Source organism: Saccharomyces paradoxus, chromosome XIII, assembly GCF_002079055.1.
Source record: "Saccharomyces paradoxus chromosome XIII, complete sequence".
Lineage (NCBI taxonomy): Eukaryota > Fungi > Ascomycota > Saccharomycetes > Saccharomycetales > Saccharomycetaceae > Saccharomyces > Saccharomyces paradoxus.
This window is the reverse complement of record NC_047499.1, coordinates 856,190-881,405: the sequence shown is the minus strand read 5'-3', so window position 1 is coordinate 881,405 and position 25,216 is coordinate 856,190. Positions and strand designations below refer to the sequence as shown.

Sequence of the window (25,216 nt, the reverse complement as noted above, 5' to 3'; positions counted from 1 at the left end):
ATAAAACTTAAATAGAAAAAAAAACATATATTATACTTACAACTTTTCATTTTTTTCGTAAAAACTACCTTACGATGGAAATAAGTTACCATACCTTATCGAATTATTATGTATGTGCGGACGCTTTTTAAACCAAAGCAAAACCGACACCAGCGGCAATGGACAAGGAAATGATTGAGGTGAAAATTACTTGTGCCAAGTTAGCTTTAACGCTGGTAGCAGCATTCTTCTTGCTAGAAGACGAAGATGATGCTGAAGAAGAAGAACTGGAAGAACCAGAAGAACCAGAGTTGGACTTCGAAGAAGAGCCGGAAGCATTGGAAGAGGCAGTACTGGATTCAGTACCGGAGCCCAAATCAACACTACCGGATGCAGAGTTAGTACCCATACTGCCGATCTCCTTCAAAGCTGAGGAGCAACTAGCTTGCGTGGTAGCAGTTTGCAAGGTGGCAGAACCGCTGAAGCTACAGTCAGATTTGCTGCCACCGTTTTTCTCGTAGTACAAATTCATAACGAAAGATAACTGTTCCTTTGGAGTACAGAAGGAGTAAGCACCGTACTTACCGGAAGTACCGTTTGCTGAAATACCGCTACAGTCGACTTCATTACAAATCCAGTTGAATAAGGTTTCATAATCGTCAGAATCAACGTCATCAGTGACAACACAACTATTGGCTGCATTCATACATGAACACAAACCTCCATTTGGAGTTGGTGGTAAATCTGTTGCGGCAGACCAGTACTTACCAGTAGCTGGACAAGCAACATCGCTCGTTGTTGCAGAGTAAGACTTGGTGTTAGCTGATGTTGGGGATATTTTGTTGATTTCAGAGGAGTAGTTGTTGAAATCGTCCAAAGTTTTAACATCATTACCATCAATACTAACCAAACCGTATTTGTTAGTTTCTTCGAAGTACATGTAAACGATACCACCAGACCAGACATCTGTCATGTTAGAGCCGTACAAAGCTTCAACCTCGGTAAATAATCTTGGTGTAACTTCATTACAACCATATTCAGAGAAGAAAACCGGAATAGACAGGTTTTTAAATTCTGCAGTTCTATCAGCATAACCGGAAGTTTTAAAGTCTGATTTACCACACCATTCATACATATTAATACCATAGAAGTCAGCCTTGACATCATCATCACCACAAGCGAAGTAATCTGCCATCTTGACTCTGGTATCTTCGTCATCATTGGAAGAGTAGCCAACTGGAATTTTTCTGTAGTTCTTGTCGCTAATGTATTGTCTGACGTCTCTAATAGCTGCTTTCACAAAAGCAGATGCGCCGGTATTAGTGTAGTTGTTGGTAACTTCATTACCGGCAAAGAAACCCAAAACGTTAGTGTAATTAGCAAAACTGTCAACAACGGTCTTATAGCTGTTAAACAAGTCAACAGTCCAAGCTGGATCGTCTCTATTGACAGAAGTGTCTGGAGCTGATAAGTCTGCGATCACATAGATGTCAGCATCGTTCAAAGCTTTCATACATTCAGAGTGATCTAGAGTGGTATTGATGGCGTAGACACGGATAACATTTGTGTTCAGTTTTTTAAGGTATGGAATATCTCTGGAGCAGCTGTCGTAATTGGCCAAAGGATCGTTGATAGTGGATCCAGTGGTTTCATTAGCGGTATCAGCTTGGTAAGCAACACCTTTTATGTAAAATTGACTGCCGTTGTTAGAGTAGAAGAACTTGTTACCGACAACTTCAATTGCTGGGACATCGGCCGCAGTTGCAACGCCAGCAAAGAAAGCGGCAGCGGTGGCTAACTTTGAAAGAGACTTAAACAACATTGTTGAGATTTAGTTGTATTTGTTGTTTTTGCTTTATCAGACTCTAAAAAATAAAGTGACTTTAGAATAACTTAATAAAACGAAACAACTATTTATGGATATCTAATATGTTCGAGGAAAACAACCACCACTTTTCCTCTTAAATAAAAAATCCTTGTCAACAGCAGTAGAGGGAAAAGTTTTTCAAATCTCGAGGATTATCGGATATTTTACTAATAAACCGCGCAGGCTGTATGAGGAAAACCAAAAGTAGAAATTTCTCATTATTTTTTCCCGACTTTTCTTTTTCCCATCTCCACGTTTGCGGCACGAAAATTCAGTGTAAAATAAGAAGCAAACAAAACGCGAGCCGCGAAAATATCAAACTAAAAGTACGCAAAAGAATAGCCAGGGCTGGCCTGGGGATTCATGAGAGAGTGAGCCCAGGTATGGGAGGCACCGCCTCGCTTTATCAGCTATTCAAAAACAACTTTTCTTTATCCCCTACGCAACAGTTCTAAAAGTAGGTAGAGGTGGTGTTGTTGTCAGGATTGTCGATGGAGCATTCGGGCCAGTATCATTGTTGTTTTGGCCATTAGGTTGGAAGATTCCTTCGAGAAGTGTGCCTTCCAACAATTCTTGCGGATTAGATACAAAAACGTTGGCAAAGAATGGCGCGATGAGCATAAAAAGGAATACACCTAGCATCACAAAATATAGAGAAAAATATTTTGAAACTATGCTACTTCTTAATGCTCTCTGCTTTCGAGTTAGAACCCTTTTGTGTGCGATAATATTTCTTGGATTCATCCAAAATAGCACCATTGTATGCCAGTAATCGATAAATGGTAACAATATTATGGGCGTTTGTATATATAATAGGAAGTGGCCGAGAAAGAAATCGGCAGCAAAATAACTAGATTCCATAATCTTCACGAGGTATTCTCGTATGGGTTGTAAAACGACAGACCAGCCCATGCCCGTGTTGTACCACTTACCATTCCACCATGCCAAGTGTGCTCTATTGTTTTTATACTCCCTTGTCAGGAATATTGTGGTAAAAACCTTGAAAAGAACCAAGTGCAAATTGATACATGTGATAAGTAGTATCAATGTCCGTGTAAAGTTCCAACCTTGTAAGAACCACATCAGTTCGAAATCCAAAAGATAGACTAAAACTGAAAAAGTATGTGCAATAAAGGCAATCACAGCGCCTGCATTTTTACAACAATATGATAATCCAGGGACCACAAAAAGCGAGACCCAAAAAAACAGAAAAAGCACTATTGAGTTAAGAACGATTGGCAAAAAGGTTACGAGCAACAACCGAAAAATAGCACTAGTTGGTTTTGAGCCAGGCACCCCTGTTTGTGCATTAATGAAAGAAAAAGCCGTCAAATTAAAGAGGAACACACAGAAAGGCAGAAATAATTCTGCAAAGAAAACGTTCCAAAACCTCGCTTTCTTTGACTCAAGACCTGAATCTTCGGAGATATCATCCACGGTTTTACTTTTGTAACCGGTAAATCTTGATCGTGAGCTCTTGACAAAACTTGCCCACGACTCTTTTTGATATTTAGTGTTACCTGAAAATAACCAGTGCATAAAGGTTTTGTAATCAATGAAGAAGTCCATAAACGCGAACTGATGTGGATTGAAAATAAAAGGTGCGAAGCACATCGAGATGACTGTAATCCAAAACCATAGTAAGGCGGGTTGCCACATAGATATAATGGCGAATAATAACATGAAGAACACTTGGAAACCAGAGTATATCGATATATTAACAAATCTGGAATAGAGCGTAAAAAAATCAAGGCGTGTTATTGCAAACCCACGGCCTGTAGATATGTATTTTGCTCCCCCAAAAGTCAAGTCCATCAATAAAGAATTCGAGTAAACTTGGCAGACAAATACTTCAAATAATGGGGCCATTGAAAGAAGATGGTGTAAAAACCTTGAAGCTGCTCTCCAAATGCCCTTTTCCAAGACTTCTTGGATCAACAAAGGGGCAAACGCAATAAAAAAGACTATGAAGATTGATAGCACAAAGATTGATACCCAATGTAACGCAGGCTGAATATTATAACAACCTACAGGGGTCTCGAGGTTTGTGATTGGCGCATTCTTGTCGTAAAAGCAGGCTATTGTTTCATGGTTCAATGCGCCCAAGTTTAATAGCAGAACGAAGAATAGTTGAACCGAGAAGGAAATAAAAAGATTATTTAGATGAAAACCGGGATGAGCATAGAAAAATGATAAAAATCTATCCATTGGAAGCTGTGTCCCTAGATAATAGTACTCTCTTGATAAAAGTTGTTCCCCCATACCCGCCCCTATTTTAGTGGTGAAATTCAAAATGGACCCAAATCCCAAGTCTCGACCCTTACCACATTGATAGTAATCACTATGTTTTATTCTTCCGCCACGGCAGATTGCGTTCATTCCAGCATATATATCTTCATTCAAGTGCAATCCTCTCTGCGCCTTAGACAGGCCGCCACGAGTGGTCATAAAAATACCATTGAGAAAATCAGGATGCCCGTAGTGCAATTTACCACCAATTTCAGCTAGCGTTCTTGCAAATAAAGTTCCAAAAGTCTGTTCTTTACCTGCAGCAATATCACCTAACACTCCAATATTCTCTGAAAAAATATACTCCCTTGAACCAACAATAGCTATAGGGGGTGGCTCTTCTTCATATTCAATACCAGGAATGTATGGAATTGTGGAATTAAGTTCGAGCTCCTCAAACTCACTTAGAACAGACCGTATTTTTAGGCATTCCTCCAAATAATTATCTTGGTTTGCATCGATCACCTGAATATACTCACCACGATAAAATATAATGGAATGATTTTGATTGTCCGATTTACCATCCCCAAGTATTGGATTGCCCGACAGGCGAATTTTAAATATTGGCTTCCTTAATCCAGCCTCTTCATCAAATTCTGCATAGCCATTAGTCAGACACGAATAATATACTCTCTCAGATGTGGTTTGCTCTAACTCTTCCAGAAGGTAAGATATATACATATTTGGGTAGGCTCTTAAAAGTAGTTCTGTTGCCTCCATTTCATCCTTATTAAATTTTGCATATCTCTGCATAGCGACAACCATTCTAAACTTTCTACTAGCCATATTTTCTAAGTCGTTTTCCAAAGCCTCATGATTGCCACGATATAAGCTAACTAAAGAGGGATTTTCAATTCGATACAGCAGTTTAATAGCCTTGGAATAGTTCATAAAACCAGAAAGTGTTCTGTATAAAGTCTGTGTTCGCAACGACGCCCAAATTCTTGTTCTCAGTGTGTACGATGGCTCAGATGAGTTGAAGCCAAAGTAAGAAAATGGCAAATCATTAATTTTTTCCTTAATGAGATCATCCTCTGTGGGCAACTTCCGGGAATCAGTGTGATCTGAAAGAGGGGTGGACCTTGAACCATACAGTGCATCTGGAATTTCCAGCCTATCTTCATCATTGCTGTTATCTGCTTCTTTCAAAAAGCTCTTTTCCATGCTCAATAGTTTCGTATCCTTAACAAAGCATTCCCATTCTGTGGGATGTAAATGCTTCAAATACTCAAGTACTGTAATTTTACTTTTAGGGGATTCTTCTCTGATAATTTCCTTTAAGCCCAAAAGAATTTTTTCTGAATAATGGGGTACCAAGACGGTAAAAGTTGGCATACAGTCCACTGGAACAGGCTCTGAAATTGGGGTTGCTAACGATTGCGCAAAAAAAGATATCCTTCTTTTTGCCTCTGAATTGGAGGGAAAAAATTCCATGGATTTGAACGTTGAATCATCTTGTGCAACAAAAAAAGTAGGCGATTTCAAAGTTCTTGTATCTCCCATTAAAGAGTCAACCTGTTGGAACAGGAGTCTTTGTAAATGCTCAATGGAGAGAAGATGTTCCCTGTACATTGATATAACAATAGCATTCCATACCTGTGATATTAGTATTTTTGCTTTAAATTTTACATCCATCTCTGAAGTAGCGAGAATTTTGGAATATATTCTTTTAGGCAACCGAGAATATACATTCTTCCATGGTGTGAGAATTGAGGTACCAAGAGAAAATGACAGTATAATGGAAAAAATACAGTTGCAAATAATGTACCAAAGGTAAGTATCGAGAAAGAATAGGCCTAAATCGGAAAGCAGCATGAGAACTAATGTGATTTTGGCCTGCCATTTACATAGAATGGGACCCATTAAATACTCACCTTGACATCTGGACAAATCCATAATAGATAGGACCCTGATAGGGTCCCTGAGGGATAAGGTCAGAAAAAAATAAGACTCAATATATTTCGCCAAATATACGAATACCCATAACCCATAAGAGAACCATTTGCTGCGTCCTGTCAGCTTGGGAAATGAAGCGGTAAAGGTTTGCGATGAGACGTACCTTCGATGTCTTTTGTCTTTGTTTAAATACGGACGAAATAAGCCACCCAAAGGTCTGACAGCAAAAAAAAAGGTTGTTAAAAATGCAATAATTAATTGGGCGATGGACACGATATACGCAGATTTTGAATGAACATCCCACTCGAAAAATCCTAAAACGTACACGGATGGTCCCAGGTTAATTGCAAGGCAAAAAAGTAGGCCAATCATTCTACTTGATAAATGCTGAGCGCCCGGCCATTCCCGGGGAACAAACCCCCACTCGAACATAGTGGCTAAAATTTGAACTAAACATGCTATCGTACCCCCAAAGGCAATGACTGACAGTCTAACTTGAGGTGTTGGTTGATTGTTCAATAACTGTACATAATTCTTGGTGTACAAAGTGGGAGAATTAAACGTGGTGAAGAACCAAAACGGTGCAAAATGGATAATCCAGAATCTATTAAAATTGGTAAAGCAGTGCTTCCAACTTCTGGTTTCTCTATATGTTTTATAAAATACCTTTGACCATGCAACATCTTTGAAATAGAGGTACCTCTCCTCCAATGGCTTGTCAACTAACCGTTCTCCATTGTTTAAAATAATTCGTTCAAACCCTTCCGGATACCAAAACAACTGATTGATGTCATCGTAACCAATAATATTCTTGTGGTCCTTTTCTCTTCGTTTCCAATTCCCCTTGGAATCTTTTTTGTATACTTGGCCCCTTAGGAATTCATACAGGGGAGTAATAACGTCATTTAAGTATGCATATTCAGGTAATTTCGCTGTTTTTTCGCTACTTGACGTACTAATTTCATAGTCAAGTGCACACTTGAAAATAAAGCAAAGGCATTCTGGAGCAAACCTGACTTGATTGGCTTCTCCCCAACAAAGAAAATAAAGAGCTAGTTGTTTTATCATCTCTTCAGGTGACAATATTTTCATTTTCAACTTCCATTTATAGTCTGCACTTTTCAAGTTTGTCTGATCTTCCAATTGTTCTTGAGTCAGCGTTATCTTCGGATGGTTATTTATGAACTCTTGCTCCTTCTCATTCCATTGTTTGATCTGTTCCTTGATAGACACGCCTCTTTTTTTTGCCATCTTTACATTCCTTTGGCGTGCCTTCCCATGTAGCTGCATGTTTTGAAACCCGATCTCTTCATCTAAGTCGAGCTGGGCGGCAAAATACCATTTTCTATAATTTGCATGTTCCCCTCCAATATATGAGACATGTAGCGATATCAATGCATTCTGAGCACCTGTACGACTTGCCCTGGAGTCCAGCTGCCCCATTAAATGCTGATACATATTTTCCATAGAAGACATCTGGAATCCGAACTTATCTGTGAGCTGTATAAAAATCTCCTTAATTTCCTGCATTGTAATTGGAACTTCATCGTCTTGACACCAAGCAGGATACTCAACATCGGCAAGCGAAAGCTTAGGACTCGTAAAATTCATATTGAACTCTTCTGAATATGCTCCTCAGTATCCTTCCTTTTTCCAAGATCCTGTTTTACAATCCTTAACGCTGGATTTTATGTAGTGGCAAATCTTACAAGACATTAGTATTTTGGTGCTTCTCGCCAAATAGCCGCTGAGCGCGAAAAACTCTTACCCGCATACTATAACTAGCATTGCCGCACTAGGCAAAACGGTCCGATCCTGATGAGCGGGAACGATTGTTTTAAAGGTGTGCAACAGCCATATACAAGAACTGTCTCGGCCCTCTATCGGGTCTGGGGCCAGGCACGGTAATAAATAAAAAAGGAATGACTTTGCTTTCTTTTTATCTAAGCCCTCAATGACAAAATACTTGTTCCTTACATATCCCCAGAGATCTTCGGTCTAGATTTCGCGAAATGCCGTTTGCAGTAATTTACCCCTTCGGGAAAAGTCCTCGAAGAGTTTTGAGAAGTAAAATCTGAAGAGAAAAATGCCAAGACATTAATTGCGCGAAACAGTAATCTGATAGCGGAAAAAAATTCGCGTTGAAACGTTTGAAAATGGTAACAAACATCGCACCGCGTTTGGAGATTATTCGTGTTTTCATGTGTACAGTAACTTCTTCATTGAGAGCCGTAGCCATAAGCCTTCTTTTCCACTTTTGTTTCAAAACTGTAGTATTTATAATGGAGGGAAAAGATGTCTGTGTGGAGTTTGTCTTACTATGTATCTTTAAAGGCGTACATCATATTTTTCCCATTTTAATTTCGAGTATTATATAGGCCCAATCAAAGAGTTAAATACTATACTTTTGCAATATTGAGTTGAACATCCAACTGTCACGTCTTTCCTTTAGCTAATTTCTGTTCGTCTTTCAAATTGTTAAAAGGTAGTATTAACACAAGAAAAATTTTCATCAACCATGCGTTTTTCAAACTTCCTAACTGCATCTGCATTATTAACGGGAGCTCTAGGTGCTCCTGCTATCCGCCATAAACATGAAAAGCGTGACGTCGTTACTGCAACAGTCCATGCTCAGGTTACTGTTGTCGTTTCTGGTAACAGCGGAGAAACCATTGTCCCAGTGAACGAGAATGCTGTTGTAGCCACTACCAGCAGTAGTGCAATTGCTTCACAGGCAACTACATCCATTTTAGAACCAACGACTTCAGCTAATGTTATCACTTCTCAACAAGAAACTACCACTCTTGAATCTTCCGACATAGCATCCACGGTTGGCTCTTCCACTTCATCCTCATCATCATCCTCCACCTCATCATCTACTTCATCGTCCGCTTCATCTTCCGCTTCATCCAGTATCTCAGCCTCCGGCGCTAAGGGTATTACTTACAGTCCTTACAATGATGATGGGTCCTGCAAATCCACTGCTCAAGTTGCTTCAGACCTAGAACAGTTGACCGGTTTTGACAACATCAGATTATATGGTGTTGACTGTAGTCAGGTTGAGAATGTCTTGCAGGCTAAAACTTCAAGTCAGAAATTATTCTTAGGCATATATTACGTTGACAAAATTCAAGACGCTGTTGATACTATTAAATCTGCAGTTGAGTCCTACGGTTCCTGGGATGATATTACCACTATTTCTGTCGGTAATGAACTAGTGAATGACGGTTCTGCTACTACAACGCAAGTTGGCGAATACGTTTCCACCGCCAAATCTGCTTTAACCTCAGCTGGTTATACAGGCTCAGTGGTTTCAGTTGATACCTTCATTGCTGTTATAAATAACCCTGATTTGTGTAATTATTCTGACTATATGGCAGTCAACGCCCATGCATACTTCGATGAAAATACTGCGGCCCAAGATGCAGGGCCATGGGTACTTGAACAGATCCAAAGAGTCTACACTGCTTGTGGCGGGAAAAAGGACGTCCTTATTACCGAAACTGGCTGGCCATCTAAGGGTGATACTTATGGTGAAGCTGTTCCATCTAAGGCAAACCAAGAAGCTGCCATTTCTTCTATTAAAAACTCCTGTGGTTCTTCATCTTACCTATTCACCGCTTTCAATGATTTATGGAAGGCCGATGGGCAATACGGTGTTGAAAAGTACTGGGGTATTTTATCAAGTGATTAACGACTGAAACTTCACTCATTTGATGGTCCTTCTTTATCTTTTCTTTTTCCTAAAACCAACCAAATATGGAAGTAATAAGCTCTCCCACATTTACTCTCCTATTCTTATCACGTTATTGTTTATTTATGTGTTTTCTGTAAAGTATATATTCTATACTCATTTTGTAATAGATTGTTCAATCTGTCTCCTCCCTTCTCCCTTCTAGCCGCGGGCCCTTGCTGTTCTATAATGTGAGTTCTAACTTATAGTTATATATATGTGCGTTTATATATTCAGTATTACCTAAAAGCGAAATAAAACTGGAGAACATTGCCTGATGAGAAAATGAAGGCTACTAGGAGAGTATCTTATAAAAATATAAAAAGTGACGAAGACATCAAAGCTTAACATAGCCGTAAGGTGTATCAGTTTTTGATGATCATTGGTCTATCATAGGAAGAATGTGATCTCAATCTATCCGGATGATCCATGTAGATATAATCTAAGTTGGACATAATGTCATACAATATAACCTTGTCCAATTCTTCATCCGAGAATCCTTGTAAAGTTCTAAACACCGTTCCTTCTTCAGTGGAGTAACCAATACTTAATTTAATCTTTGAAAATTCTTTCTGTCCGAGTCCAAATTTTGCATGAAGACGGTCTTTTGTCTTTGGGAATGTTTCGCCTGGTATCAAATTGAACAGGAAAGATATTCCGTGTCTATTTTCAAGATCTTTGAAATATTGCTGAACAACTACTATACGTCCCTTCACATCATCAGAATGCTCTATTGCCATACCTAGATCTTGCTCATCGTCGATTGGTCTGTCCGTCGCGTTTTCGTCATCCATAAAATCTTCCAATGAAGATGCTTGTAGATTTTCTAGACGATTTAATTCCTTGAATAATTTCGATTCCTCGGGCAAAATTCTACCAAAAAGTAAAGAATTTTTACTCACGTCTTTGAAGGTGTTTTGGTCCGATAATAAACCCTGAAACTGGAAATTTGAGTTGGTCCATAGTAAAATATTCTCCTTTTCCTCATCGGTAAAACCGATCTTGTGCTGCACTTTTTCGAGAAATTGAGATTCTGTATAATCATTTGCAACCTCAAATTCAAAGGATTGATAATGAATATAACTATTTTTCAGCCAATATAACTTAATAGGCCTCAAACGCTCTAATTCCTTCAAGGGTACGGACAATACTTCAAATGCGAAAGGCGGTATCTGATCGCAGTTGAAATCTTTCAAAAGATAGTCATTCAAAAGTGAGGTCGATTTTAATACAAATCTGCCATTAGAATAAAGTGCAAAGATCTTTAAATATTCTGGCTTAACGTGCGCAAATTTCGACACCATCCTAGCAAGGTCATCATAAGGTGCATAAGCAGATATCCAGAATTCGAAGCTCTCTGGGATCTCATTACTAACGCCATATTCCTCACTTGAGCCGTCAAATTTAGAAAACTTCAATTTTACACGGTACCTCAGATATGAGTAATATTCTTTGATTGTGGCGTAAACTGGGAATATGTCTGGCAAAACAGCATCTGGAACTTCAAATGAAACTATATCACCCGTGTCTATGTCAGCGTCATAGACTGTTCCCTTCATATATATTTCATTTATTGTACCAGGTTGAACTTCTTCGTAAAAGGTCAACTTTTCGTTAGAAGAAATGCTGTTCTCAATGATTTCAGATAAGTCTGATAGCTGTTGTAATTGATTCACAGCAAAATGGCCAAATCCCAGTAGCTTTTGGGTATGTGGGTCGTACTTCTTCACAAATAGCAAATTAGATTTATTTTCAGTGGCAAAAACAGGTTCAATTCCTCCCTCTGTCAGTTTTGGAAGATTCGTTCTTACGTTTGATATCAGCTCATCATCTGGCTCGGCCTTTGAAATTAAAGAAGCTTCCTTCAACTTGCTCAAAAATTGTAACTCTAGGTAGGGTTCCTCGATGAAGAGATCTAAGAATGACACAGTTTCTGAAAGCGCCTTATCGTCCTCATCAGTACTAGCAACACCTCCTTCTCCATATTGTGTTTCCATAGTTCTTTTCTTCTCCGTTTTTAACGCCTCTTGCAAAGTGATGTTTACCGATTCAAAATTTATGGGTTGTGTTAAACGTAAAGTGTTGTTTCTGCGATAATCCATTTTCCAGTATCTGACGTCCCTTTCTTGTGGAATATTCATAGCTTCCTTGATGCTTGCAAAAATATCCGATAACTTGGTTGTTCTCAAAACTTTCAAGTTGATTTGCTGCAAACCGGAGTCGTTGAGCTCCTCAGAAAACAACCTAAACCCATCATGTGCGAAATAGTCAAATCCTTCATAATGAATAAGTTCTTTAATAGAGTGCAGTCTGAGTGTAACGTACAAATGTGCTTCTCTGATTTCCTTTTCTTTTGTTTCCCTTTCTTTGATTTCTTCTCTTACTCTCGTGATTACGTGCTTAGGAACATCAGATTCTAAGACTGGACGGAGCAAATCCTCCTCTTGTTCTTGGCGTATATAAACAAGCATATAAGCACTTGTGTGGCGCTGAATAATATAATTTTGATACTCGTCTCTTGTCATTGTACGAACTTTTTCATCGGGTAGCCTATCACACCCAAAATTTTCCTGGAAAACTTGCTTCTTTGTCACTCTCCAAACCCTTTCATCATCAAATCGGTACCATTGGTCTTCAACACCAGGTTTAATCAAAGTATAGTAGTGACCAGTAGATATATCACCAGAATGAACCAGTACACCATGTAAATTGTAAACATAGGGATTCTTATCCTTATCTTCCGAATCTAACGTTTTCTTAAGCACCTCTTTATCAACGAAGGGCGACAAGTCAATCGTCTCAGGGAACTCATATTTATCGTTAACCTTTACCATCTGATCATAATTGAAGTCGTATTCGAATCTTTTCAACTGCAAATGCAAAACCGGCGGGAACGATTCGAAAATAACACCTTTTTGAGCATCTTGCAAGCCATAGTCCTGAGCAGCGTACTGATTTTCACCATTCATTAGTTCCATCTCGACATAATTATCAAAAGATTCTTGCAAATTCTTGAAATTTTTGACATTCAGTTGCAAATCCCAAAAGTCCTCTACCCTAGACGATTCATAATCAACATTAATACATTTAATATAACTTTTCATTTTCCCCACAAATATTTCATTTAGCTTCCCCTCCACGGGTGTTCCCTTCATGTTATTTTCTAGCCTGTCCATTAATATCCTATTCAATTCCTGCACATCGTGTTGGGTGAAAGATTCCGCAGTGTCCCAACCGAATGACCTGGTAAGCTCCAAAGTGTCTAAGGGTATATCAGATACTTGTAACTGGTAGAAAGCTCTTTGTAAAGCCAGGGGAACACTGTTATTTGGACTTTCATGTTCAGTGGGTATTTCGTAAACCAGCTTTCTGAAATATTTTGTAAAAAAATAAGATTGCAGCAGGGAATTCAAATAACATGTGGCACCCTGATTTCGGAAGCCAACATAGCCAGTCACTTTCTTCGAGTCATAATTCAAAAAATTATGCCACAAGACACCGGTGGGATCCTTCAATATGCGCACATATGCGGTTATGTTCAAGCTCCCTTCATTTAAGAACGAAAGCGGCCTCCCTTTTGAAGGATGTTTCAAGTTGTTCAAATCTATCAAATTTGCAAACCCCCAGTCTGTATCTAGGGCGTTGAACCGATGATGCGATTTGTTAATTAGATTGATGGTCTCATCATTTCCGGGCCTAGAAATGCCAATGGCAAACTGAGCACAGCAGTACCAGTCCGGATCAACGGGCACCATCTCTCCCGCACTCTCATCTAATTTTTCCTCTGGATGAGGTTCCAGATATACCGCAACACCCTTATTATGGTTCCCCTGAGGGAATAATAGGATGTCCCATTCGAAATCGCCAATTTTGAACCTGGGAGATTTGTACTTTGGATTCGTTAGCTCATTCCAGTCAGGAATATTCCACGTGAAGCTATCCTCCAGCAAAGTCTCCACTTCTTCATCAAATTGTGGGAGAATACTTTCAATGCTCTTATCTATGGCGGTACCGTGAGACACAGTACCGATGCTGCCCAATTCGTCTCCAGAGCTCATTGTTCGCTTTAAAGAAAGTAATCAAAGAATCACTTTTCAAAAAGTATTATTCTTTAAGTGGTAATTGGTCAAAGGGGCAAAACGTAAAGGCAAATAAACGAAAAAAAAGTCTCTCAAATTTTCTGACGCCAAGAGCTCCAACTAGTCTTATCTAAAAATTGCCTTTATAGTCCGTCTCTCCAGTCACGGCCTGTGTAACTGATTAATCCTGCCTTTCTAATCACCATTCTACTGTTTAATTAAGGGATTTTGTCTTCATCAACGGCTTCCGCCCAAAAAAAAGTATGACGTTTTGCCCGCAGGCGTGAAGCTGCCCATCTTCACGGGCCTGACCTCCTCTGCCGGAACACCGGCCATCTCCAACTCATAAATTGGAGAAATAAGAGAATTTCAGATTTTCAGAGGATGAAAAAAAAAAGGTAGAGAGCATAAAAATGGGGTTCACTTTTTGGCAAAGTTACAGTATGCTTATTACATATAAATAGAGTGCCGATAATGGCTTTTTTTCATCTTCGAAATACGCTTGCTACTGCTCTTCCAGCGTTTTTATTACTTCTTTCTTGTTTCTCCTTAGTATATAAAATATCAAGCTACAACAAGCATACAATCAACTGTCAACTGTCAATTATATTATAATACACTATGTCTATCCCAAAAACTCAAAAAGGTGTTATCTTCTACGAATCCAACGGTAAGTTGGAGCATAAGGACATCCCAGTTCCAAAGCCAAAGCCCAACGAATTGTTGATCAACGTCAAGTACTCCGGTGTCTGCCACACAGATCTGCATGCTTGGCACGGTGACTGGCCATTGGCAACTAAGTTGCCATTAGTTGGTGGGCACGAAGGTGCCGGGGTTGTTGTTGCCATTGGGGACAATGTTAGAGGCTGGAAGGTGGGTGATCTTGCCGGTATTAAATGGTTGAACAGTTCATGTATGGCCTGCGAATACTGTGAATTGGGCAACGAATCCAACTGTCCTCACGCTGACTTGTCTGGTTACACACACGACGGTTCTTTCCAACAATACGCTACCGCTGACGCCGTGCAAGCCGCCCGTATTCCTGAAGGCACCGACTTGGCCGAAGTCGCCCCAATCTTGTGTGCCGGTATCACCGTATACAAGGCTTTGAAGTCAGCCAACTTGAGAGCAGGTCACTGGGTGGCCATCTCAGGTGCTGCTGGTGGTCTAGGTTCTTTGGCCGTTCAATACGCTAAGGCCATGGGCTACAGGGTTTTGGGTATTGATGGTGGTGAAGGTAAGGAAGAGTTGTTTACCTCCCTTGGTGGTGAAGTTTTCATCGACTTCACCAAAGAAAAAGACATTGTTGGCGCGGTCGTCAAAGCTACCGATGGAGGTGCTCACGGTATTATCAACGTTTCCGTTTCCGAAGCCGCTATCGAAGCATCCACCAGATACTGTAGGGCCAACGGTACTGTTGTCTTAGTTGGTTTGCCAGCCGGTGCAAAGTGTTCTTCTGATGTCTTCAACCACGTTGTTAAATCTATCTCCATCGTCGGCTCTTACGTGGGAAACAGAGCTGACACTAGAGAAGCTTTAGATTTCTTTGCCAGAGGTCTAGTCAAGTCTCCAATAAAGGTTGTTGGCTTGTCCAGTTTGCCAGAAATTTACGAAAAGATGGAGAAGGGCCAAATTGCTGGTAGATATGTTGTTGACACTTCTAAATAAACGGATTTCTCATGCCTTTATGATTTATAGTTTTCATTATCAGTATGCGTATATTAGTTTATAGCATCTTTGGATGAACGTGTTCGTAGTTTCACAAATAAAAGATAATATTCTGCATCCTGTTTGCCATGTTTGCCAGCGCCAATAACTAGCCTCCCACGCCTGTGAATTACGCCCAATCCTTTAAACCGGAGATGCCATAGTTTCAATAGTGTTCATTAATTACACACTCCCACATGCGGTCAGTCGTAGTTGCACCTACACGTAAAAGTTCGTCTCGCTTTTTTCAACTTGCCCTTTTAGATGTTTCTTTCATTTTCCCACGCATGCTACTGTTGAATTGATCGAAGTCCAATGAAATTGTAAACCTTTTATCTTTACCCATCTCATCTCTTACATTATTCTATATGCATGGAGCTTTTCAACTTTTTTCTTAACATAACCCTTTTTTTTATATTCTGCAACCTGAAGAATTCCGCACCGCCAAATCGATGCCCTTATAGTTTGTCTCAGGGCTTAACTAGGGTTCAATAGTTACAAATTTGAGAAGTATAAGGGAGATAACAGTAATGCTATATTGGGGAAGATGGAAGGCTAACTTTGTATTGACAAGAACCAAAAGCGAAACACGGTGAAAGCTTATACGGGAAGTACTATTTGTAAAAGTAAAACATGCTGTTAGTACGAACGGCCTCTTTGAATATGGCAAAGATGCCAGTGCCATGTCTCGCTAGAGGAATAGGTATCCTCAAGGGCAAGTATAGGCTAAGGAACTTGATAAATGCTCAACCCTCGGTGAGACATGTGTCCAGCGAAATCCAGCAAAAGGACCAGCAGGCAGGTGAGTCAAATACGGCTACCGATACCGGTGTTATTCACAAATCAGACGAAGAAACTCTGATATATTTCGATAATGTTTACGCGAGAGCCACATCGGTTTGGAATCCAACGCTGTGGTACAATCTGCTACTAAGAAATCAATCCCGTGAGGGAGTGAGGGAGAAAATAAGAAATTTAGCTAGTCCACCCAATAACCCCATTTATGGGCTAGAGTTGAAGTCTACCATTCCAGTGAAAAGGGACGGAGGTGTATTTGCCACATTTGTCGTTCCACCCAAATATACAAAAGCTCAGGTAAATTCCCTGATCCAGCAGAATACAGCCAGAGAATCTTCTAAAAACCTGCTCTCGTACTTCACTCGAGCCTCTGCTTTCCCAGTAAAGGGTTCGCCTTGGATTGAGGATTTAAGAAGACTACCAAGTACTACTATAGTGATCAAGTTCCAGGGACCCGCCTTAACCGAAGAGGAAATATATTCTTTGTTCAGAAGATATGGGACAATCATTGATATTTTCCCTCCCACCGCTGCGAACAACAACGTGGCAAGGGTTAGGTACCGTTCATTCCGTGGTGCCATTTCGGCAAAGAACTGTGTTTCCGGTATTGAAATTCATAATACCGTTTTACACATACAATACGAAAATATCATAAGAGGCCATTTAGTTAGTAATTTTTTCACTAACCATACAAGGATTGCTATTCCGGTTTTATTTGCCCTACTTTCAATTTTTGCTGTTTTAGTGTTTGATCCTATAAGAGAATTTTCGATTGAACAGAAGATTACCCATAAGTATTCATTATCATGGGATAATAAGTTTTGGAAGCAATTGAAAACACTAACTTCATCTACCATGACTTCTATCAAGTACTACTGGGGTGGCCCTGACGATAACCACCAAAGAAAGCATCTATGGGAGGAAAGAATAGAGAAAGTGAATGATCTGAAAATGTGGCTTGAAGAAAATAATAATACATTTGTGGTTATAAGAGGGCCTAGAGGTTCAGGGAAACACGATTTGGTCATGCAACACACTTTGCAGAATAGAGCAAATGTTTTGTATTTGGACTGTGATAAATTGATTAAGTCAAGGACTGATCCTAAGTTTTTAAAGAATGCCGCTAGTCAATTGGGTTATTTCCCAATCTTCCCATGGATCGACTCTGTCACAGGTGTCCTTGATTTAACTGTGCAAGGGTTAACAGGACAAAAAACAGGGTTGTCTGAGACGAAGGAATCTCAATTTCGAAACATGTTAACTACATCACTGATGTCAATTAGACGTATTGCTCTTAAGAATTACAAGGCCTTTGTTTCCACCGGTGATGGAACAGTTAATGTTAAGGAAGAAGATTATCTACAGCAACACCCGGAAGCTAAACCTGTTATCGTCATAGATAGATTTGAAGGTAAGTCTGAAATCAATGGATTCGTGTATAAGGAATTATCCGATTGGGCAGCTATGCTAGTTCAAATGAATATTGCTCATGTGATCTTCTTGACGGAAACCGTTGCATCCAACCAAAGATTAAGCGAGTCATTGCCCAACCAAGTCTTCAAAAACTTGATCCTGTCAGATGCGTCAAAAGAAAATTCAAGGAATTATGTATTGTCTCAATTGGAAGATTACTTATATTACAATAAAAAGTCTAAGGGTGAAAGCGTAAAAGAACCGGAAGTAGGAAAGGAAACCACTGAAAACAATGACTCTGATAGTGAAGTGGATACGAGTATTAAAAAAGCCGAGGTTATTTTAAATGAAAAGGAATTACAAGAAATTGACGCCTCTTTAGAACCATTGGGTGGTAGAATGTTAGATTTACAGGCATTTGTAAGAAGAGTTAAGTCAGGAGAAGAGCCCTCGGAAGCATTGGACAAAATGATTGAACAAGCTTCTGAACAAATAACTCAAATGTTCTTAAGTGACAAGATTGACAGCAATAAAAGTGCACAAGCTTGGGAATTGATTGAATTATTGAGTGCAAATCCAGTCATTCCATTCCATGAAATCGTCAATAAGCCATTATTTAAGGCCGCACCTGAGACAGGGATCATGGAATTGGAAAATAATGGATTAATTACTGTATCTAGAGATAGGGGTGTTTTACAAGAGATCAGACCTGCCAAGCCACTGTACAGAGCAGCATTCACATATTTGATTAACGATCCTGAACTTGCAAAAGTGCTAAAAACTCGTTACTTACTAAAGGTTGTGGGTTTCGAAACCGGCAGAATCAAGAAGTGGGAAGAAGAATTAAAGCCTTTAGGGAAAGTTCCTGATCAAAAGCTTTTCAAGACCAGACTGGACTATTTATCCGGTAAGATTACTGCTAGTAATGCAGTCATTACTAAGTGCGAAGAAGAAATCAAGAACCTATCCAAGTAATAAAAGCAAGCATACTATTCTGCTTTTCTGTACATATATGTAAACTTTATATTGCTATACTCATCTATATTCTTTTGAAAAAGTATTAAAGTGACAAACTAATTAGGAGTTGAGTCTCTAAAATATACCAATTGGAGGCGGTGCAATTTATTCTAAAGTTTCTTTAGGAGGAGGAGGCGCATATCAAGGAGGCCTTGTATTATGGCATTATAGCTCACAATTACCAATATTAACTCCTTTGAGAACGATCTCGCCGAATTCGTAAAGAAGTAAGGCAGCAAAGCTATTGACCTGTGCTTGTCCTTAATCGGAATACGTCACGTGAAATTTCACTCCGAAGAGCGCGCGAGGGCTTTCCGATGACTTTCTACGTTAATAATCGCAAACAAAGCAATCTACATTGCAAAGACTATAACTTAGAGTGTCCCTGCAAAGTAACATAGTTGAATCGTTGTTAGTAGATCCTATTCAAATTGAAGAATGCTGCATCTTTCAAGATCCCCTGTGATTGGGCGAATAGTTAGATCAAAACTTAAACCTGGTTTGATACGGAAATGTTCACCGATTATATTTACTGTGTCTAAATTATCAACCCAGCGGCCTCTGTTATTCAATTCAGTTACAAATTTATGGAATCAGGCACAAAAGGATACATCTCAGAAAAAGTTGGTCGAGCAACCCTCCCCAGCTCCAAAAGTGAAGACTCAAGTAAAAAAGACCAGCAAGGCTCCAACCCTGTCGGAACTGAAAATCTTGAAAGACCTATTTCGCTATATTTGGCCTAAAGGCAACAATAAGGTGAGGATACGGGTATTAATTGCGCTTGGATTGCTAATATCCGCGAAAATTTTAAATGTTCAAGTGCCTTTCTTTTTTAAGCAAACTATTGATTCAATGAATGTAGCATGGGATGATCCTACAGTTGCCCTTCCGGCAGCAATTGGATTAACTATTCTTTGCTATGGTGTTGCAAGGTTTGGATCTGTTTTATTTGGTGAATTGAGAAACGCCGTATTTGCCAAAGTGGCACAAAATGCCATTAGAACTGTCTCGCTGCAAACCTTCCAGCACCTTATGAAGTTAGATTTGGGTTGGCACTTGAGTAGACAAACGGGTGGTCTAACGAGGGCTATGGATAGAGGTACAAAGGGTATATCTCAAGTATTAACCGCCATGGTATTCCATATTATCCCTATAAGTTTTGAAATATCTGTAGTTTGTGGGATTTTGACGTATCAATTCGGTGCGTCATTTGCCGCCATAACATTTAGTACAATGCTTTTATACTCAATTTTCACCATAAAGACGACAGCATGGAGGACTCATTTTAGAAGGGACGCTAACAGGGCCGATAATAAAGCTGCCAGTGTGGCGTTAGATTCTTTAATTAATTTCGAGGCGGTAAAATACTTTAATAATGAAAAATATCTTTCAGATAAATACAATAGTTCCTTAATGAACTATCGAGACTCTCAAATTAAGGTATCGCAATCTTTAGCGTTTTTGAACTCCGGCCAAAACTTGATTTTTACTACTGCCCTAACGGCAATGATGTATATGGGTTGTACTGGTGTTATTGGTGGAAACTTGACAGTAGGTGACTTGGTTCTAATTAACCAGTTGGTTTTTCAATTATCGGTACCACTAAATTTCCTTGGTAGTGTTTACAGAGATTTGAAGCAGTCTCTAATTGACATGGAAACGTTATTTAAGTTGAGGAAAAATGAAGTCAAAATCAAGAATACCGAACGTCCCTTGATGCTACCAGAACATGTTCCCTACGATATTACTTTTGAGAACGTTACGTTTGGATATCATCCAGACAGGAAAATCTTAAAGAATGCTAGCTTTAATATCCCAGCAGGCTGGAAAACCGCAATAGTCGGGTCTTCGGGCAGTGGTAAATCCACCATTTTAAAATTAGTCTTCAGATTCTATGATCCTGAAAGTGGAAGAATCCTCATAAACGGCCGCGATATCAAAGAATATGACATCGATGCTCTGAGGAAGGTGATCGGTGTGGTACCACAAGACACACCACTTTTCAACGATACCATTTGGGAAAATGTGAAGTTCGGTCGTATTGACGCAACGGACGAAGAAGTGTTGACTGTTGTAGAGAAAGCACAATTAGCACCTTTAATCAAGAAACTACCACACGGATTTGATACCATTGTAGGAGAGAGAGGATTGATGATCAGCGGTGGTGAAAAGCAGAGGCTGGCAATTGCCAGAGTACTATTGAAGAATGCAAGGATCATGTTTTTTGATGAGGCCACAAGCGCCTTGGATACGCATACAGAACAAGCCCTCTTACGCACAATCAGAAGTAATTTCACTTCGGGTTCGAGAACAAGCGTATACATCGCGCATAGACTGAGGACCATTGCAGATGCAGACAAGATCATTGTCCTTGACAACGGAAGAGTGAGAGAGGAAGGTAAGCATCTTGAACTGTTGGCCATGCCAGGGTCGTTTTATCGCGAACTTTGGACCATACAAGAAGATCTGAATCATTTAGAGAATGAACTAAAAGACGAGCAAGGATTATGAACGCTCATAATTAAGTACTGAATTATATATGTATAAGTTTTTTTAAGATTTTCAAAGAAAAAAGAAAAGTTATAATCATTCTCCGCGGTTTTTCAATGACCCGATGGATTGACTCTTCCTGGCCGAAAATGACAGAACAGAGTTAGAACGAACATGAATAATAAAAATATAACCTGGGATCATGAATGCGAATGACTGCTCGTGGCAAATGTCAAAGCTTGGGTGTATTTAAAGTTTGCTTACTTACAATTTTAATAATAGGTTTGTACTTTTCGGATTCTTATTATCAAGTCAAGGTAATTTCCTTCGTTTTTTTTTCACTTCAGAAAAAATTCAACACTCACCGTACAGTTTAGTTCATTTTTAAGTCATAGTTGCGAAGATTTCATCTTGAAAGTAGATTTCGTTCTAACAAGTTTAGCAGAGAAAGAAGTACAGCAAACAGCAGAGCAGAAAGAATGTGTGGTATTTTAGGTATTGTATTGGCAAACCAAACGACTCCAGTAGCTCCGGAGTTATGTGATGGATGTATTTTTCTACAACACCGTGGACAAGATGCAGCTGGTATAGCTACCTGTGGTTCTCGTGGTAGAATCTATCAATGTAAAGGTAATGGTATGGCTCGTGACGTATTCACTCAACAACGTGTTTCAGGTCTTGCTGGTTCCATGGGTATTGCCCACTTGAGATATCCTACAGCCGGTTCTTCGGCTAATTCAGAAGCACAACCATTTTACGTCAATAGTCCTTACGGTATCAACTTGGCACATAACGGTAACCTAGTGAATACTGCGTCCTTAAAGAGATATATGGATGAGGATGTTCATAGACATATTAACACGGACAGTGATTCTGAGCTACTATTGAATATTTTTGCTGCTGAATTGGAAAAGCACAACAAGTACAGAGTTAACAATGAAGATGTTTTCCATGCTTTAGAAGGTGTTTACCGTTTATGCCGTGGTGGTTATGCTTGCGTCGGTTTACTTGCCGGTTTTGCATTATTTGGTTTTAGAGATCCAAATGGTATTAGGCCATTATTGTTCGGTGAGAGAGAAAATCCGGACGGCACTAAGGACTATATGTTGGCTTCAGAAAGTGTTGTTTTCAAAGCCCACAATTTTACTAAATATCGTGACTTAAAGCCTGGTGAGGCAGTTATCATCCCTAAGAACTGTAGTAAAGGTGAACCTGAGTTCAAACAAGTGGTCCCTATAAACTCTTATAGACCTGATTTATTTGAATACGTGTATTTTGCCAGACCGGATAGTGTATTGGATGGTATATCAGTTTATCACACAAGATTGGCCATGGGTTCTAAGCTAGCAGAAAACATTTTGAAGCAACTGAAGCCAGATGACATTGATGTTGTTATTCCTGTTCCAGATACTGCAAGAACATGTGCATTAGAATGTGCTAATGTATTAGGGAAGCCTTACAGAGAGGGTTTTGTTAAAAATAGATATGTCGGCAGAACATTTATTATGCCAAACCAAAGGGAAAGGGTTTCTTCAGTAAGGAGGAAACTTAACCCCATGGAATCCGAATTTAGGGGTAAGAAGGTTCTGATAGTGGACGATTCCATTGTCAGAGGTACTACTTCGAAAGAAATTGTTAACATGGCAAAGGAATCTGGCGCAACAAAGGTTTACTTTGCGTCAGCTGCCCCAGCTATTCGTTACAACCATATTTATGGTATTGACTTGACAGATACAAAAAACTTAATTGCTTATAATAGAACTGATGAAGAAGTGGCGGAAGTAATTGGTTGCGAAAGGGTCATTTACCAATCGTTGGAAGATTTGATTGACTGTTGTAAAACTGATAAAATAACCAAATTCGAAGACGGTGTCTTCACCGGAAATTACGTTACTGGTGTCGAAGACGGTTATATACAAGAATTGGAAGAAAAACGTGAATCGATCGCAAATAATTCGTCAGATATGAAGGCTGAAGTCGATATCGGATTATATAATTGTGCAGATTATTGATAGATTGTTCCGAACTTGTCCAGTTAGGTGCGAATTGTAAACTATTTTTCAAAAGCGCTCATTTTTATACATAATTTCTTTTTATTCTTACCTAAACCATATATAAGTACTTATTGAAAAAATTATAAACGAAAGGGTAAACAAGGAAAAGCACCTGGACAATTTATACAAGAAGAGAAGATAGAAGAATTGTATATCTTAATGAATAATGGTAATGCATGGGACAAATTATTGTCTCAGAATGGATCCGCAATCAATAGCACAGAGACTGCTGCGACAACAGCAATTATATATTCCCCATCAAGTAAAACATTACATCAATTTATAAACATCTGCTTTCCAGAGGGAAGCGATTCGAAACTGGATACCAATTTAATTAATTATGGCACAATAGCATGGACCAACGATTTAGAGCAGCATTATTGTCTAGGTGTTTACACTCTAATTAAAAACACTCACAATGCATTAGATCTTCTAAAGCCCTTTCTGCAAGAACATACTTCGAAGATTCACTGGCTCATATTATTAGATTGGTCATTAAACGATCAAAAACTGTGGCTGAATGAACTATCCAACACATTCAGTAAAATTAAGCAGCTGAATGATGATAATGAATTTTCTATATGGTGTTTAAACAGTAGCGAAATTTTAAACTTACAAAGAAACACTACTGCATGGCAGTCAGTACATATCGACTTCATTTTGCAAACGCTAAGGTCGTTTTGTTATTTTAATGATAGTTCATTATTCTATATATGCGAAGATCGTGCCGAAGGGGAGGAAGAAGAAGCACAGAGGCTCAGGCATCAAGAGGTTCTGAAACATTTTGTTGAAGATAGGGATATGAAGGATTATATTGAAATGACCAAGCGTAGCAGGATATCAATACCGAAGGGGTGCGATTCTATCGGATTGATAAAAACAATAGACGAAAGATTCGAGCCTACTGAAGTGGAAGAGGAGCACTTTTTAGCCCGATACATGGACTTTATACCAGCAATGGATGAAATAATGGAAAATAGGAAAACATGCATTGGTATTGGCCTTGATGAACTCTCTCCTTTAGAGACTTTCAAAGTTAACATTCAAGAGGAATTAGGCAAAATGTTTACAAAATATAGGGAAGATTCGAAGATCTAGGAAAGCGAGCGGGTGGTACCTCTTTCATCATGAGCAATTCTTTTTTCTCTTTATATGTATAAATATAGATATGCATACGCATTTATAAATACCTATACCAAGGTTGCATTTTTTATATGTTTTTGTATGTGAAAGAAAGAACTCACATGTGATAAACTGTGGAATCAGCACATAGTTCTTGGACCAGTTCAGAGTCTGTGTCGTAACCGACGTAAGCTACGTAGCCAGGTTCACCTTTGTCTTCGTGAATGGGGTAGTGAACGGGTGCAACATTATCGTTCTCAATAATACAGAACGATAGGTGTTCATCATTTGGTTCGTAATCTCTTGTGATTCTCTTTACGATAGTTTTATATTCGCCTCTTTTGTCACAACTTGGCCCACCACGTGCCCAAAGCTTGATTACGGAACCAGATTGAGGTTCCTTTATTGGGGTACAATGGAACCACTCGTAGTTGATTCTTGTACCATACTTGAAGTATTCTACAGCAGCGATCAGCAATAATGAAATGAAGCAAACACGAAACAAATTGAAAATTTTTGGTTTTGGCCTGGCAGCTGGTTTTGTAGTTATAATGGGTGGAGGTTGAGACATTTTTCTTACAAACTCGATGGTTGGAGGATCTCCTTAATGTGTAAAGTGAGGAAAGCAGCTCTATTGTTTTCTTTTTTTTTTGGTGGTTTCATTTTTTAGGAATTTGGTTCTTTCCCTCCTTCGGTGGAAAAAAGTTAAGGATGACATTACCTAAAACAATAAGATGATACTGCGAAATAAAATAAAACAAAAGAAGCAAAA

General features: G+C 39.2%; 11 protein-coding genes across 11 annotated transcripts; 7 read left to right on the top strand and 4 right to left on the bottom strand.

Moving 5' to 3' along the window:
- Window positions 1-127: 127 nt before the first annotated feature.
- GAS1 (1,3-beta-glucanosyltransferase GAS1) lies at window positions 128-1,801 on the bottom strand (the record flags this gene model as incomplete). Its single annotated transcript, XM_033912719.1, has 1 exon — window positions 128-1,801. The coding sequence occupies one exon, from the start codon at window positions 1,799-1,801 to the stop codon at window positions 128-130; it is 1,674 nt and encodes a 557-aa protein (XP_033768610.1).
- A 483-nt stretch (window positions 1,802-2,284) lies between these two features.
- Window positions 2,285-7,642, bottom strand: FKS3 (putative 1,3-beta-D-glucan synthase; the record flags this gene model as incomplete). The annotated part of the gene is made up of 1 exon (XM_033912718.1): window positions 2,285-7,642. One exon carries the CDS (start codon window positions 7,640-7,642, stop codon window positions 2,285-2,287), a length of 5,358 nt encoding a protein of 1,785 aa, XP_033768609.1.
- Window positions 7,643-8,549: 907 nt separating this feature from the next.
- SCW10 (putative family 17 glucosidase) lies at window positions 8,550-9,725 on the top strand (the record flags this gene model as incomplete). Its single annotated transcript, XM_033912717.1, has 1 exon — window positions 8,550-9,725. The coding sequence occupies one exon, from the start codon at window positions 8,550-8,552 to the stop codon at window positions 9,723-9,725; it is 1,176 nt and encodes a 391-aa protein (XP_033768608.1).
- Window positions 9,726-9,747: 22 nt separating this feature from the next.
- On the top strand, window positions 9,748-9,959 carry SPAR_M04200 (uncharacterized protein; the record flags this gene model as incomplete). Its single annotated transcript, XM_033912716.1, has 2 exons — window positions 9,748-9,866; window positions 9,896-9,959. The coding sequence occupies 2 exons, from the start codon at window positions 9,748-9,750 to the stop codon at window positions 9,957-9,959; spliced, it is 183 nt and encodes a 60-aa protein (XP_033768607.1).
- Window positions 9,960-10,129: 170 nt separating this feature from the next.
- On the bottom strand, window positions 10,130-13,822 carry UBP15 (ubiquitin-specific protease UBP15; the record flags this gene model as incomplete). The annotated part of the gene is made up of 1 exon (XM_033912715.1): window positions 10,130-13,822. One exon carries the CDS (start codon window positions 13,820-13,822, stop codon window positions 10,130-10,132), a length of 3,693 nt encoding a protein of 1,230 aa, XP_033768606.1.
- A 642-nt stretch (window positions 13,823-14,464) lies between these two features.
- On the top strand, window positions 14,465-15,511 carry ADH2 (alcohol dehydrogenase ADH2; the record flags this gene model as incomplete). The annotated part of the gene is made up of 1 exon (XM_033912714.1): window positions 14,465-15,511. The coding sequence occupies one exon, from the start codon at window positions 14,465-14,467 to the stop codon at window positions 15,509-15,511; it is 1,047 nt and encodes a 348-aa protein (XP_033768605.1).
- A 672-nt stretch (window positions 15,512-16,183) lies between these two features.
- Window positions 16,184-18,736, top strand: YME2 (Yme2p; the record flags this gene model as incomplete). The annotated part of the gene is made up of 1 exon (XM_033912713.1): window positions 16,184-18,736. The coding sequence occupies one exon, from the start codon at window positions 16,184-16,186 to the stop codon at window positions 18,734-18,736; it is 2,553 nt and encodes an 850-aa protein (XP_033768604.1).
- A 480-nt stretch (window positions 18,737-19,216) lies between these two features.
- On the top strand, window positions 19,217-21,289 carry ATM1 (ATP-binding cassette Fe/S cluster precursor transporter ATM1; the record flags this gene model as incomplete). The annotated part of the gene is made up of 1 exon (XM_033912712.1): window positions 19,217-21,289. One exon carries the CDS (start codon window positions 19,217-19,219, stop codon window positions 21,287-21,289), a length of 2,073 nt encoding a protein of 690 aa, XP_033768603.1.
- A 458-nt stretch (window positions 21,290-21,747) lies between these two features.
- On the top strand, window positions 21,748-23,280 carry ADE4 (amidophosphoribosyltransferase; the record flags this gene model as incomplete). The annotated part of the gene is made up of 1 exon (XM_033912711.1): window positions 21,748-23,280. The coding sequence occupies one exon, from the start codon at window positions 21,748-21,750 to the stop codon at window positions 23,278-23,280; it is 1,533 nt and encodes a 510-aa protein (XP_033768602.1).
- Window positions 23,281-23,481: 201 nt separating this feature from the next.
- On the top strand, window positions 23,482-24,420 carry DYN3 (dynein light intermediate chain; the record flags this gene model as incomplete). Its single annotated transcript, XM_033912710.1, has 1 exon — window positions 23,482-24,420. One exon carries the CDS (start codon window positions 23,482-23,484, stop codon window positions 24,418-24,420), a length of 939 nt encoding a protein of 312 aa, XP_033768601.1.
- Window positions 24,421-24,562: 142 nt separating this feature from the next.
- LIP1 (sphingosine N-acyltransferase subunit LIP1) lies at window positions 24,563-25,015 on the bottom strand (the record flags this gene model as incomplete). Its single annotated transcript, XM_033912709.1, has 1 exon — window positions 24,563-25,015. The coding sequence occupies one exon, from the start codon at window positions 25,013-25,015 to the stop codon at window positions 24,563-24,565; it is 453 nt and encodes a 150-aa protein (XP_033768600.1).
- Window positions 25,016-25,216: the final 201 nt, after the last annotated feature.